At 37.2% G+C, this 16022-nt stretch overlaps 1 protein-coding gene across 1 annotated transcript in view; it reads left to right on the top strand.

The window, feature by feature from the left end:
• Window positions 1-16022, top strand: part of LOC142663865 (alpha-2-macroglobulin-like protein 1) — a 61869-nt gene that overhangs the window by 20960 nt on the left and 24887 nt on the right. The window contains exons 11-17 of the mRNA XM_075842697.1: window positions 3696-3841; window positions 6782-6931; window positions 8788-8937; window positions 10230-10323; window positions 11325-11412; window positions 13301-13526; window positions 15852-15978. Coding sequence (XP_075698812.1) covers window positions 3696-3841; window positions 6782-6931; window positions 8788-8937; window positions 10230-10323; window positions 11325-11412; window positions 13301-13526; window positions 15852-15978 — 981 coding nt within the window. The remainder of the gene's footprint in view (window positions 1-3695; window positions 3842-6781; window positions 6932-8787; window positions 8938-10229; window positions 10324-11324; window positions 11413-13300; window positions 13527-15851; window positions 15979-16022) is intronic.

The raw sequence follows: 16022 nt of genomic DNA, 5'->3' as shown, positions 1-16022 counted from the left end.
TGGAGAACAGTCTCCTGTACTGAGGTCTGTCAGCAGGTGGGTCAGGACTGGACCTCTCCTCAGCTGATTGTACTGCAGATCCTCCTGTATCTGCTCCTGATCGCTGTGTAACCTGCACTCCATTCACTGACACTGCGGACGGCTGAACCTCCAGAACAGGGTCTGCAATGTCCGCCTCAGCCTGTGCCGCTGGTTCATCAGATATCAGACTGTCAATCACCGCGCTGAGCGAGGTCTCACTTATAATGTCAGGACATGAGGCACTTTCTTGTTCACTCCCAGGAGTGCCACTCGCATTCACTACATCTGTACTGCACATAGAGTCTACTGCAGTTAACCCCTCGTCAGCTGGCACAAATTTCTCTGCAGCTTTAGCAGCATTTGTGTTGGCTGATTGCACAGACCCCACACATGATGAGAGATGTGATCCTCCAGCCACTGCACACTCATATCTTCCAGGGTTTCCCTGTGCCACAATATTATAGTCAGTGTCTTTTTTTGCAATGATATTTTTACTCTTCACAGTTTGGGCTCTGGTCTCCCTTTTGTTCTCAATTGCCCGGTTCTTTATTTTGGGTACTGTGCATGATTCTTTCTGCAATCTCTCCTTCAATATCACCAGCTCACGTGTGCAAACATCCAGACACTCACATTTCATCAGCTTTGCCTTTGGATCAGTCTCTTGGTTAATTTCAGTTCTCAATTTGCGAACTTGCATTTCCATTTTAAAGATATTTTTCTTTGTCATTTTTGTGCACAATTCACCAACATCATGAGATTCAGTTGACTCACCAGCCACCATTTCCAGATCATCACCTCCACCATCTCCATGCTGCAGGCCAAACTCCAGACTCTGGGCTTTCCCAGGATCATCAGCCCAGGACACCTCCCCTCCACCTGGGTCAGAAGCCATGCATAGTCCTAACAGGGAGCTCACAAGCACACGTCTATCCTCTCCTATATACAAGAATATAGCAACTATAACACTGCTCCTATATACAAGAATATAACTACTATAATACATCAACCTATATACAAGTATATAACTACTATAATACTGCCCCTATATGCAAGAATATAACTACTATAATACTGCCCCTATATACAGGAATATAACTACTATAATACTGCCCTATATACAGGATTATAACTACTATAATACTACTCCCTATATACCAGAATATAACTACGATAATACTGCCCCCTATATACAAGAATATAACTACTATAATACTGCCTCCTATATACAAGAATATAACTACTATAATACTGCCCCTATATACAAGAATATAACTACTATAATACTGCTCCTATATACAAGAATATAACTACTATAATACTTCCTCTATATACAAGAATATAATTACTATAATACTGTCTCCTATATACAAGAATATAACTACAATAATACTGCTCCTATATACAAGAATATAACTACTATAATACTGCCCCTATATACAAGAACATAACTACTATAATACTGCACCTATATACAAGAATATAACTACTATAATACTGCCCCCTATATACAAGAATATAACTACTATAATATTGCTCCTATATACAAGAATATAACTACTATAATACTGTCTCCTATATACAAGAATATAACTACAATAATACTGCTCCTATATATAAGAATATAACTACTATAATACTACCCCCTATATACAAGAATATAACTAATATAATACTGCCTCCTATATACAAGAATAGAACTACTATAATACTGCCCCCAATGTACAAGAATATAACTACTATAATACTGCTCCTATATACAAGAATATAACTACTATAATACTGCCCCAATATACAAGAATATAACTATTATAATACTGCCCTCTATATACAAGAATATAACTACTATTATACCCCTCCTATATACAAGAATATAACTACTATAATACTGCCCCTATATACAAGAATATAACTACTATAATACTGCCCCTATATACAAGAATATAACTACTATAATACTGCCCCAATATACAAGAATATAACTACTATAATACTGCTCCTATATGCAAGAATATAACTTCTATAATACTGCCCCCTATATACAAGAATATAACTACTATAATACTGCTCCTATATACAAGAATATAACTACTATAATACTGCCCTCTATATACAAGAATATAACTACTATAATACTGCCCCCTATATACAAGAATATAACTACTATAATACTGCCCCCTATATACAAGAATATATCTACTATAATACTGCCCCAATATACAAGAATATAACTACTATAATACTGCGCCTATATACAAGAATATAACTTCTATAATACTGCCCCCTATATACAAGAATATAACTACTATAATACTTCTCCTATATACAAGAATATAACTACTATAATGCTGCCCTCTATATACAAGAATATAACTACTATAATACTGCCCCCTATATACAAGAATATAACTTCTATAATACTGCCCCCTATATACAACAATATACCTACTATAATACTGCTCCTATATACAAGAATATAACTACTATAATACTGCATCCTATATACAACAATATAACTACTATAATACTGTCCCTATATACAAGAATATAACTACTATAATACTGCCCCTATATACAAGAATATAACTACTATAATACTGCCCCTATATACAAGAATATAACTACTATAATACTGCCTCCTATATACAAGAATATAACTACTATAATACTGCCCCCTATATACAAGAATATAACTACTATAATACTGCCCCTATATACAAGATTCTAACTATTATAATCTGCCCCTATATACAAGAATATATCTACTATAATACTGCCCCTATATACAAGAATATAACTACTATAATACTGCCTCCTATATACAAGAATATAACTACTATAATACTGCTCCTATATACAAGACTATATCTACTATAATACTGCCCTATATACAAGAATATAACTACTATAATACTGCCCCTATATACAAGAATATAACTACTATATTACTGCCCCTATATACAAGAATATAACTACTATAATACTGCCCCCTATATACAAGAATATAACTACTATAATACTGCCCCCTATATACAAGAATATAACTACTATAATACTGCCCCCTATATACAAGAATATAACTACTATAATACTGCCCCAATATAGAAAAAATATAACTACTATAATACTGCCTCCTATATACAAGAATATAACTACTATAATACTGCCCCCTATATACAAGAATATAACTACTATAATACTGCCCCTATATACAAGATTATAACTATTATAATCTGCCCCTATATACAAGAATATATCTACTATAATACTGCCCCTATATACAAGAATATAACTACTATAATACTGCCTCCTATATACAAGAATATAACTACTATAATACTGCTCCTATATACAAGACTATATCTACTATAATACTGCCCTATATACAAGAATATAACTACTATAATACTGCCCTATATACAAGAATATAACTACTATAATACTGCCCCTATATACAAGAATATAACTACTATAATACTGCCCCTATATACAAGATTATAACTATAATATATACCTGAATAATTACCTAAAATGGCTCTTGACAAGGTTTCAAAATGTTTATGCTTCCTATTAGCATATATAGTGCACACAAATAGTAATTTCTGCAACCATTACAATATACACCAACATTTAGAATATATGTCATATCTAACATTTCCCCTCCACCCTTTATCTAGCTTTACGTGGATTTTTAACAGTCCGAATCGCTTTCACAACAACGTTTGGAACATCTCCTAAAATGATAGGGTTCTTGCTGCTGAGAAATGGATTTGTGACTGCTGACAGACTGGTCTTCAATGTGGAAAAGTGTTTTCCAAATCAGGTGAGATCTTGGCTATAACTGCATTAAATTTAGGATATTTTGCATTCATGTCTTCTTTAGAACTTGGGGTTTTGGGGAGATATAATCTTATAGGAATCCCTTCAAAGTCTAGGTGTTGGATGGAGAAATGTATCCATTTTTGGGATTAGAACACATATCATGAAGAAAATATAGGGTTAAATGGCGTCTTTTTGTTTTCAGAGATTGATTTAAGTAGATATCATAGGAAAACGACATATTCTTTTAAAATATTTTTTTTTATGTTAAAGTGGTTATGAGCGGGCCAAAAATTATTAGCATTGTGCTCCCTGCAGTATGTTGATACACTCGCTAATATACATGCCGGTCCCCCGTCACGCTGATTCTGAGATTTACATAGATTTTTGCAGCGCTATCGGGGGACCGGAGGTCTAGTTGCTCAATTTTCTTTGATAACGAAACGACTCTTCGTCACGTGACCGACCCCGCTGTACTCTATGTAATCGATGTACTACTGCTGCTGCTTATACATGGAGTACAGCGGGGCCGGTTACATGACGAAGAGTCGTATTGTCATCAAAGAAGTGCAACTAGGCTACCAGTCCCCCGGCAGCACTATAATAATGTATGAAAATCTCAGAATCCATGCGACGGGGGACTGGAATGTGTATTAGCGAGTGTACTCACATACTGCCGTGACTACACTGCTAATAATTTTTGGTCCCCACATCACCCCTTTTAATTTTGAAATTGTTTCCATACTCCGAGCACACACAATAAGCTGACATTTCCTGTTTTCTGCACCCAATTTGAGCCTATCTGTGTAGGCTGGGACAAGACAGCAGAGTCATCTCCATATCAGTAGAGGGTGGGGGAGTTAATAAAAGTTTTATTGTACTGCTGGAGGCCTAAATAATTCATGATAGTAACACTACAGGTATACACACAGATAAGACTCTGTATGCAGGTTTCCTGGTCTCTGGGGGAAGGGCTGTACTCCATCATTTACTAGAGACTGTAATAGCATATAAAAAGGTCTCTGTCAATCAAATCCTATTGAAGCTGCTATAACGTTTAAAAAAAAGAGCAAATATTTTATTTCAATTCTACAAACTTACATCTAAAAAATGTAACTAAAATTACATACCTGAGACTTGTCCTTTAATGCACAAGCTCACAGGCCGTGGACGAATAGTTATTGCTCAGTAGAAATATTGTTTGAATCCAGGTTTATATCCATTGTTTGTCTTATTAGTTAGTTCTGACACAGAAGCAAAGAAATAAGAAAACAAAATTATATACCGCACCTCAAAATAACCCATCAATTATATTAAAGACTTTATATTCACCCATACTGGTCATTGTCCGGTGCAGTCCTTGGAAAGTTGCTCATGTCAAATTATAAATCTACATCCCGTGAATGGGAGCCCAGACCAGGCCACAGATCAAGGCAGAGATCGATTGGCGATTTGTTGTTTTAACTCATGACGTTATCGTCCAGGACCAACCTTCAACAAGTTGTTCAGAAAATGGCCATCTGAAATCCCAACAGTCTGGCCAGCTGAAGATGTCGTCCATTGAGATTTTTGGATTTTTGGATTTATTGATCTCAATTGAGACTCTTGCTCCAATCTTCGAATGTTCTCCTTGACTGATCTGATGTTTCTGGAACATGAGACTTTAGATCAGTACAGGATCAGTAAAGCAATGTATTTACAAAGTTACTAAATATTTGATCTAGATGTTTATTTAGGAATCTTCTCAATTATTGTTCAAAAGCAGAGTTTTTCCTTTAATCTTTCTACACCCAAAGAGAGATCCTCCATATGTTAAAAAAGATCTGCACCAATATTAAAACGGTTGGCTCATGAACTCAAAACTTTTTTTAAAAAAAGTTGGCGCGGCGATCACCTGATTGTTGCGAGTCCAACCTCTCTACCTTCTGACGATCAACTGTGATTGCCAAGGAAAGCCCATGGCCAGCCACACATTTCCCCTGCAACAACTGCATTAGATGCCTGTCATTCGTATAAATGACCATCCATAAAAACCGTCTATTCCACCCCCACCATATACCCTAATAGAACATCAAATACATATTGCAAGCTTAGTAATGTCATAAAAAGATGGCTGCTAAGCTGCATTCCCCTTCCCTCCTGCGGACGCAATGCCAATCTAGCTTCATGTCTGACAAACCGGTTTCTAGGGATATACTACCTAACAACCATAGTTTTTAATATAGTTGACAATAGAGTTGTCAGGTTGCACATTCCTAGTAACCAGGCTTGCATTACTAGAGTCTTCAGCTTATGGTCAGATTTTTACCGAACTAAGGGCAGAGAAGAGGCATGGACCTAAACCAGGCCTTTCTCTGATTTTGCATGTAGAACCTCTTCAAGCAAAGCCAGATTGATGCTGGGCAGTTTGGTGTTTTTTGTTTTTTTTTAAAGGCGTTTTTTAAATTTTTTGATCTCCATACAAATTAACTTATAATGGGTCTGTGAGGTTCCCGTCAGGATTCAGGAATTTTTGACGGCAAGCATAGCAATGCAGACTGCAATTTTCTTGCCTTCAAAATTTTGTAAACCCTCGATAGAAGAGCTTTTTATTATTGGGAATTTTTTTATTTTCAGGAGTAAGGCCTCATGCACACGACCGTAGGGGTTTTTACTGTCCATAAATACGGATCCAACGTCTACAGATACATATCCGTAGCCGTCTGCAATTGCCGAAGTGCCCATAGACTTCTACTCATCTGTAAATATATGGAAATGTTTCCGTGGCCAACAGAAATGAATGGGTCCACAATTTCATCCGTAATTACGGATCTGTAATTATGGATGGAAACTACGATGTTGTGCATGGGACCTAAATGTTTTTTTTATTTCTTGGTGAAACCAGATACTTTATACGATGGATTTCTTTTTACCCCTTCATGTCTATTGTCTGCTTCTCTGGTAGGCCTCGTTGAAGTTTTCACAGACAGAAGCCAGCCCAAAAGCTCAGTTAATTCTCCACGTCATGTCCTCGTATAGATCTTTGTGTGCAATCCGAGCTGTGGATAAGAGCGTTCAGATCTCTAATGAGGATAAGGAGTTGACTGCAGAAAAGGTAAGAAGAATAATTGGGTAGAAACAGTAAAGAGGGCATGGACAAATCAGAAGATGTAAATGGTAGGACAATATTGTATATTATATAGCCTATGTTAATATGCCATAACATTAGCTTACATCAACTACATGTTCATATATGCCTTAACAAATGGCAATAGCAATATAATCAGACAGCACTTTAAGCTGCCCGCACATATAGATTAGCTGTCAAACAGACAAGTGGTCCCTGTGTTTACCATAAAAATGGGCAGTCAACTTGGCTCAGGGTTAGGGAGGGAGATTAACAGCTGCCAGACACCTCTGACACTGTTTATTTCTAGAGAAAGAGAAGACTATAATTTAACCTGTCTGATCCTTGGTATCCTTGATGGGAGATGTTGAGGGCCAATAGGGCTGTCCTTATACTTATTAGATTGTCGGTGCATCCAGTCGAAACTGGTGGAATCAACCCAAAAATATCTCATGTGTATGGCCTGCTTTAGTGTCCAGGACTGAGAGGTCCTTGATCACAGAGGAAATCCTGCCTAATGACGTCATCAGACAGAATCCCCTTTGATGAACAATATGGTCAGTACTGTCTGCAGCTTAGATCAACAGAAATCTATTATGAGACAGGAGGTTCGGCCATGTAAGATTAAAGGAGTTGTCCAGTTTAGAAAACCTATTTTCATATACCTTATCAGGGTATATAGAGGGGGATCCTGTGTTCAGGACCCTAATCCATTGGCCAGAGTGGAAAGCGGCTACAAAGAGCGTCCCTCGCTCTGGATGGCCTCTTCTGCCTTGCATTACACAGACAACCCCTTAATTTGAATGAGCACTGTGTAATTCTTCATTTCTCCTGTGGTGGCACTGCAGGGAAATTGAACACTTACTGGCAGGTTTCCCCACAGATTACAGCTGATCGCTGGGGGTCCCAGCACGGGGACACTTTGTGATTAGACAATCACTACTTGTTAGAAGGGTCTTATGACAAAAAGCCAAAGCGGAGAACCTTTATTTTCTGTGATATAAATATGGTTCAAAAATTATATTAAGGAGTTTGTGCCGGTGAGGACTTATTTATTGACATGTCGCCTGTCTGAACAGATGGCTCTACAGAAGATTAAATGTCCATATCTCTGCATAGCTCCTTATAGTCACTTATAGTCCATATAGTCCACTTATTTCATATATAGAGGGTACATACAGAGCCTCAGTGGTGAGAAACTGGGAACACACACACACACACACACACACACAACAGAGAGAGTAAAACCCATAATAAACTGAATCTTTCATTCCCTGTAATCCCTTGCTGCTAATACGGATCAAGAACTGTCTTTTTACCGGTACAATAAATTCCTTTAGCAATCTATATATTAGCCATACAAGTGCTATTATTTCCATCACTGTATATAATCCCATAAAATTTTTATTTTTTGACAAATTTAGCGAACTATGAAAAAAATTCATAATGTTGGACAATAAGCCCCGGATTTGAGAGGCCATTATCTCTTATAAAAACTAAACACAAAACCACACAAACAAAAAAAAATCACCAAATATTTCACTGAGTTGTCCTCTTCTCTTATAATATACTCTGGGATTCTGAATGGCAAATCAGTCTAGTTCTAAAGTATTTTATATTCTCCCTATTTGACCTGAGTGGCAACATGTATTGTATTTGCTGCCATATTGCTCTTCCAGAAACAGATGTTTAGAGGAAACAGCTAAGTATATAGTATTTACTTAGTGTTAGTCTTAAAAAACAAAAAAAATAAAATAAATATATATATATGTGTGTGTGTGTGTGTGTGTGTGTGTGTGTGTGTGTGTGTGTGTGTGTATATGTCTGTCATGTAATCCTTTCAGGTGTTTGACATGTTCAAAGACTCAGAAAGAGGTGGATATCCGGACCCCGTAGACGAGAGACAACCCCAAACTTGCTGGTGGTTTTCACCTTTTAAATGGGGCAGGCCTTACCAACAAAGTAGATTTGTGGACGTGTTCGATTTATTTAAGGTATGTCACAAATATTTGCAAAAAAAATATTTATCATCGAGCACTAAAAATAAAAACTTCAAGCTCTAGTCCGGTCCATTTTAAAGCACCTTCAGAATCCTTTGCAGACAAAGATTTCCTCTCACATTTTTTTTGAACGTCATGTTCTTAATCTTAGCAGGTCACAAATCTCGCACTGCCGTTACAGGCATCTTAATTTTTGTGATCTCCGTTGATCAACATCTTCTATTTAATGCTCCTCTATTTTTTTCATTTTTCCTTTAGTCCCACTCGTGGACGTCACCAATCGATTTGCTTATTTGCTTCTATAATGCTTTACTGCAAGTCAGTGTAAGACTAACAGGCAGTCTTTTAGGCCATACCTCTGGCACAGCCTAATATACATACTGCCATGGCAGGCCTCGTGTCCTTTGGTAAGTTCCTGGCTGCCATGGCATCCCACCAGAAGCCCGCGATCACTTTCGTGGGCCTCTGATGGGTGACAAAGAGAATCGACTCCCTCTGTCAAACCACATAAATGCTGTGGTCGCTATTGACTGCAGCACTTAAAGGTTTAAACGGTTGGGTTCAAATTTATCTCCGATCCAGGCCGTTGCAGTGGGACCCCAGCTGGCAGTCAACAGCTTATGTGCCTATGACCATGACGTAACTGTACAGCTACTGTAAAGGGTTCAATGTGTACCAATATCTTTCACACGTGTTTATGTAATCGTTCCTGAAGGTGCTCAGTATTGGGGATATAGTAGATAAAGTACAGTAGGGGCACAGGGTTTTTTCTGGACTTTTCGCCACTAACTTAGTTGAAAAGACTACAGCCTATATTGCATTTCACTTCCCAGCAGATACACATAAGATAGGCTTTTATTTTAGTTTAGGGTAACTAAACTTTCAGTAAACTTCTGACATGTCAAAAGTTTTGATCGGTGGGGTTTTGAGCACTAAGACCTCCCACCGATCGCTAAATCAAAGTGGCAGAAGTCATCGGGTGAGCGCTGAGCCGCTTTGTTTCTGATCGGCTTTTCTCGAGGTAACGTGTACAGATTCAATGGAGTCTGTGAGTCCGTACACCAACTGCTCGGCTTTATGAAAAAAAACAATGGGAAGTGAAGCGGCACAGCGCTCACATGAGCACTTCTGCCGCTTAGGTTTAGCGATCGATGGGGATCTCAGTGATCAGAGCCCCACCGATCAAAACTTATGACATATCACTATGACATGTCACAAGTTTTCTGAAACTTTAGTTACCCTTGTTAAGTTTTCCCTTTACTGCATTTCTTTATATCCTATAACAGGAGACTGGTCTGAAGATTCTGACAAACACTGAAATACTGCAGCCAGTGGAGAAGATGGAATTCTGTCCTTGGTTTATGCCAATCCCTTTAGCCAGTAAGAGATTGTATCTTTACCTTTTTTATTTTTTATTAATGTGTTGATCTATAGTACTTTGGGACAGGTTTACAACATTATGATACAGAAATTTGATTATAATGATGTTTGCAAAAAATTCTAAAATGTGTTATGATGTAGTACGTTTTTAATCAAATGCAAATGCAAACTATTCCTTTTAATAGATTAATCAAATTATAAGGCAAAAAAATCATAGACTAATATTGTACTGATCTTAAATAACAACTAGTATGTACTTCAGAGCTGCATTCACAATTCAGTATACTTCAGAGCTCAAATTGCTCGGAATTCCCTACTTGTTCGGAGTTTACTCTGCTAATTTACATTTTAGTAATTATAGTTTTTACACCAGGCACTGTAGAGTAATGTAATGTTAGAAAATGAACCCACTGAATTATTACACTCCAGATAAGCTGTTAAGATTGTGTCCGTCGACAATCTTGTTGGCTATTTCCAATAACAACCAGCAGAATTATGAATTCAGCTGCACAAATATAGGTTGTAGCTAAAGTTCAGTGCAAGATAAGTTACAATCTATCAGTGGAGGAAAACTAAATTTACTAGAGACTGTAAACTCTTGTTCGCATTGTTAGTTTTTTGTCACTATGTAATGACTGATTTTGTTTGTACATTTACCATCTGAATTGTAGAGTAAAGTGCTGCAAAATACATTGGTGCTATGCAAGGGTTATAATTATTATTATTATTATTATTATTATTATTATTATACTACTGACTGTTTCCAAGAGCAGCTAGAATTCTAAAAATAAGCTGTGTTTATATATATAGAACAAGATAAAAAATATTCTCAAATTTACGTAACTTTATGTAGTTTAAATCACACATTTAAAAAAAATTCTAGATAAAGAATTTGAAATGATTGAAGTTAGAAACTCTAAATTGGATTTCTGGTATGTATTCATAAAACTGCATGAATTGGCACTGAAGTTTGCAATCTTCCACAGTTGAAGTGCAGAAAGAGCAGCCAAATGAGTCCTCTCAACCGGCTAACAGTGATGTGAGGAAATATTTCCCTAAAACCTGGCTCTGGAGCCTTGTCCCTATTGGGTAATTGTCTATAAGGAAATAGGTCTTCCATTGCTATAAATATACAGTTATAGGATCAGGGAAATGTTTATGATGGTTTTATAATGATTAGTTTTGGGGGTTCTAATAAGAATAACCGTTTTACTGGAATCCGCCATACTCAAAATATAGTGATTCTATAAGTCTCAAAATTAATTTGTTCGAGAGCCATCACTGAAACTTGAAAATATTGTGACTTGAGACCCTAACTCTATGGAAATGTGGTGATTGGTTCCAGACCACCGAGATGTCAACTAAACTTCAGAAAAAAAATAAAGACTAAAGGGTCTTGTACAGAACGCATAGTGTACATTAAACCAAAAATGAAGCCACCATCATATGGCATCTAAATGAGCAGCTCACCCAGACACAGTCAAATAGAAAGAAAGAACATGCATCCTTGGACTATACTTCAGGTGTGCTACTAGACAGCTAATCACTGATTGACTCTATTTCCCCCCCAATGTGACAAGCTAATTGACTCGCATTTCACCCGTGAAATGTGTTTACTGATTGGCTGGATATTCCAGACATTCACATGCACCTCAGACTGTGGCATTATAAGTTAAGATGTACAAAGATAATCAGTAAATGTAATATCAGCCCAAAATCTATTTTAGAAAGAATAAATCTAGCTAAAAAGTCCCTGCGTCTTAAAATTGTCAGTCAAGGGGCCCGGCTGCGCCAGACCCTCCGGACTGCTTCCTTAACCCTTTCCCGACCCATGACGTGCCGGCCCGTTATGGAACGGGGGGTGATGTTTGGAGCAAGCTCACGTGCTGAGCCAGCTCGATACACTGCATTTGTATTTCAGTGTATTGTGCTAGTGATCTAACAATCGCTGGTTCAAGTCCCCTAGGGGAACTAATAAAATGTGTAAAAAAAAAGTTAGATACATTTTCAGGAGTGTAAAAAAAATCCAAAAATATTAAAAGTTAAAAAAAAAACCTTTTCACATTCTTCCCCAAGCACAATGTAATAAATACATTTTTTTTAAAAATTGGTATTGCTGCGTCTGTAAAAGTCCGAAATATTACAATATACCATTATTTAACTCACACGGTCAACGACGTAAAAAAAATAATTATTTAATTTAAAACACCAGAATCTTTGTTTCTTGGTCACCTTAGCGCTAAAAAAAAAAATGAAATAAAAAGTGATCAAAAAATCGTTTGTACCAAAAATTGGTGGCAATAAAAACTTCAGCTCGTCACGCAAAAAATAAGTCCTCACACTGCTCAATCAACAGAAAAAAAAAAGTTATGGCTCAGAATGTGTTGAAACAGGACACATTTTTTTTAACAAATACTTTTTTCTTTTAAAATGTAGTAAAATATTAGATTTTTTCCTATTTTCTGTTGTCTAAAACCTGGGTGCGTTTTATAGTCAGGTGCGTCTTATAGTCTGACAAATACGGTACTGTAAAAGCAAACATTCTGATGTCTATTCAATAACTGAAATCAGGCAAAAAAAAAAATATGCACATTTGGTAAAAATAGAGGGGTAGAACATCTAGACATTCATGTCCAAGTTAAAATTTTACGAATAGGTGGTTAATGGGATATAAGGATTCTTGGGGGTTTGCCCGGAATATCAAGTGGCGAATTTATGAAAATATTTATTGATATTTATCCGGGATGACATGCTGTAAATTCATGTAATTGTCCTTTGGGGTTTGTCTGGAATGACAAGTGGTGAATTGATAAAAAAAAATCTTGGGGGTTTGTCCGGGATAAGATGTGGCTTCTGGCTGGATTAGAAGCATGAGCTTTAAATATGTCGATTTCTTAAGATTTTGTGATCAGACTTAATGTAGATTTACTTGTTTTCAGGTATACTTTAATACTTATCTGTCTGACTTCTTTTATAGTAAATTCGGTCATTCAAGCATTGAAGTCACCGTCCCGGACACGATCACAAAATTCAATGCCAGAGCCTTCTGTGTGGGAGACATTGGTTTTGCCCTCTCCTCACAAGTTTCTTTGACCGTCTTTAAACCATTCTTTGTAGAACTTACTCTGCCATATTCCATCATCCAAGGAGAGACACTCACTCTAAAAGCTTCTGTATTCAATTATCTCAATCAGTGTTTGAAGGTAATTTATATTAAAAAAAAATGTTTTAGGAAGTTATCTTAGTTAATCACTCAGTTTTGGTCAGACACTGATAGGTTAAACTGGAGATAATTAAATCTTTACTTTCTTGATTCCCCGAAATATGTGTCCACTTTCCCATGTAGTTTATTGACATGTCTAATGTTATGTAGGTACTCACTAATGAATCATAAGGATTGGTTTTATATATATATATATATATATATATATATATATATATAGGACACAATAAAATGGCCACAGCACACTGTGAACACTAATGCCACCTGAGCCACTGAATATAAATAAATATGCATTACTGCTAAATCTACTTTTCTACTTTCAATAAGGAGGTTCTTAGCACACATTTTGATCAAATTGTGTGAGCCCACCTGCCACGACAAGGCGACCTCTATGAGGTGGGAACCTATGCTGCACATACACCCAGAACAGGGACTAAACCTACATATTCTTGGGGATGGTAGGAACCAGCATTAAACTAATTAAAATCACCCAGGGCAGAACAGAATGGGAGGAGTGCAAGATCAAAAAACTGGAGGCAGTCACTAACCCCACATATATGAATCACATAAACAACACAAAAGTTTGAACAGCACATTCCAACAAAATGATACAAAACGTTTATACAGGTGCAAGAACGCCTGTGGCTGCAAATTTATACAGCACACAAGAAAATAGCGACAGCACACTGCGAACACTAATGCCACCTAAGCCACTAAATATAAATAAATATGCATTACTGCTGAATCTACTTACAATAGGAAGGTTCTTAGCACACATTTATATATAAACACACACTATATAAACCAAAGTATTGCCCCCCCCTCTTAATCATTGAATTCAGATGTTTAATTTAGTCTCATTGCCACAGGTGTATAACATCCAGCACTCGCCATGCAGTCGCCTTTACAGACATTTGTAACAGAAGAGGTCGTTGTAAAGAGATCAGTGAATACCAGCGTGGTACTGTAGACCACGTAAAGTTACGGAGCGGGGGCACCGAGTGCTGAGAAGCATAGTGCATTAAAGTCGCCAACGCTCTGCTGACTCAATAACTGCAGAGTCCAAACCTCCTCTGGTATTAACATCCATACAAAAACCGTGCCATGGAGCTTCATGGCATGGGGGCCGAGCAGCTGCATGCCAGCTTTGCATCACCAACCACAATGCCAAGTGTCAGATGGAGGGGTGTAAAGCCGCCGCGGCTGAACTCTGGAGCAGTGGCAACGTGTTCTGTGCAGTGACGCTTCTCTATCTGGCGGTCTGATTGATGAGTCTGGTGAATGCCAGGAGAACGTTACAAGCCTGAATGCATTGTGCCCACTGTAAAGTTTGGTGGAGGAGGGATAATGCTATGGGGGTGTTTTTCAGGGTCGGGCCCTTAATTCCTGGGAAATCTTAATTCTTCAGCACACAAGACATTTTGGACAATTCTAGCTTCCAACTTCGTGGGAAAAGTTTGGGGTTTGGCCCTTTTCTACTCCCCATGGTACAAGGTCCATAAAGAAATAGGTGGGCGAGTTTAATGTGGAAGGACTTGACCGGCCACACAGAGTCCTGACCTCAACCTCATCCAACACCTTTGGGATGAACTAGTACGGAGATTGTGAGCCCGGCCCCCTCCCCCAACATCAGTGTCTGACCACACAAATGATCTTCTGGATAATAGGCAAAAATTCCCACAGACACCCCAAAATCTTATAGAAAACCTTCCCAGGCCCGTGTAGGTCTCCCAATACTTTTGTACATATAATGTGTGTGTGTGTGTATGTATATATATATTTATATATATATATATATATATATATATATATATATATATATATATATATACATATAAAAAAGAGAACGTGAAGCAGCACTCAAATAAAGTGAATTTATTCATCCAACATGGAACCACAACGTTTCACCTCCTCTATGAAGGCATTTTCAAGTCAAATATATATATATATATATATATATATATATATATATATATATTTATATGATCTTTCAGTATGTCATTGGTGTTGTAATTCTTCTTTCCCAAACAACATTTTATTTTTATTTTTTTTACACAGGATGTTTTTGAAAATGTTTTTCAAATTGTTTTTCAAATTGTAATGTGCTTATTATATTTTTGGAGATTTTTCTGCAGTACAATGGTCTCCAAAGCAGCATGTATGACTTGGCTGTGGGAATAGTTACCATGCAATTACCAAACCTTGTTAGGATTGGAAACTTTTTCTTATTTTATGACATTGCCCTTTACGTGGGTGTATCCATTTACTGCTAAGCTGTACATTTTCTTTGTACTGTGTTGCATAGGTCCAGATAACCCTGCTCAATACTACAGATTTCTCAGTGATAGAATGCCCGAACTGTATATACTCTGGATGTATTTGTGCCAATCAAGCGATTACCTTCATCTGGAGTATCACTACCAACAAGATAGGTAATTACCCTGGGTGCCTGTAACTGGGACGTTCCACAGGTCGT

Source organism: Rhinoderma darwinii, chromosome 11 (genome assembly GCF_050947455.1).
Source record: "Rhinoderma darwinii isolate aRhiDar2 chromosome 11, aRhiDar2.hap1, whole genome shotgun sequence".
In the NCBI taxonomy this organism is placed as follows: domain Eukaryota; kingdom Metazoa; phylum Chordata; class Amphibia; order Anura; family Rhinodermatidae; genus Rhinoderma; species Rhinoderma darwinii.
The sequence above is the reverse complement of the archived record's forward strand: the minus strand, read 5'-3'. Positions and strand labels throughout refer to the sequence as shown.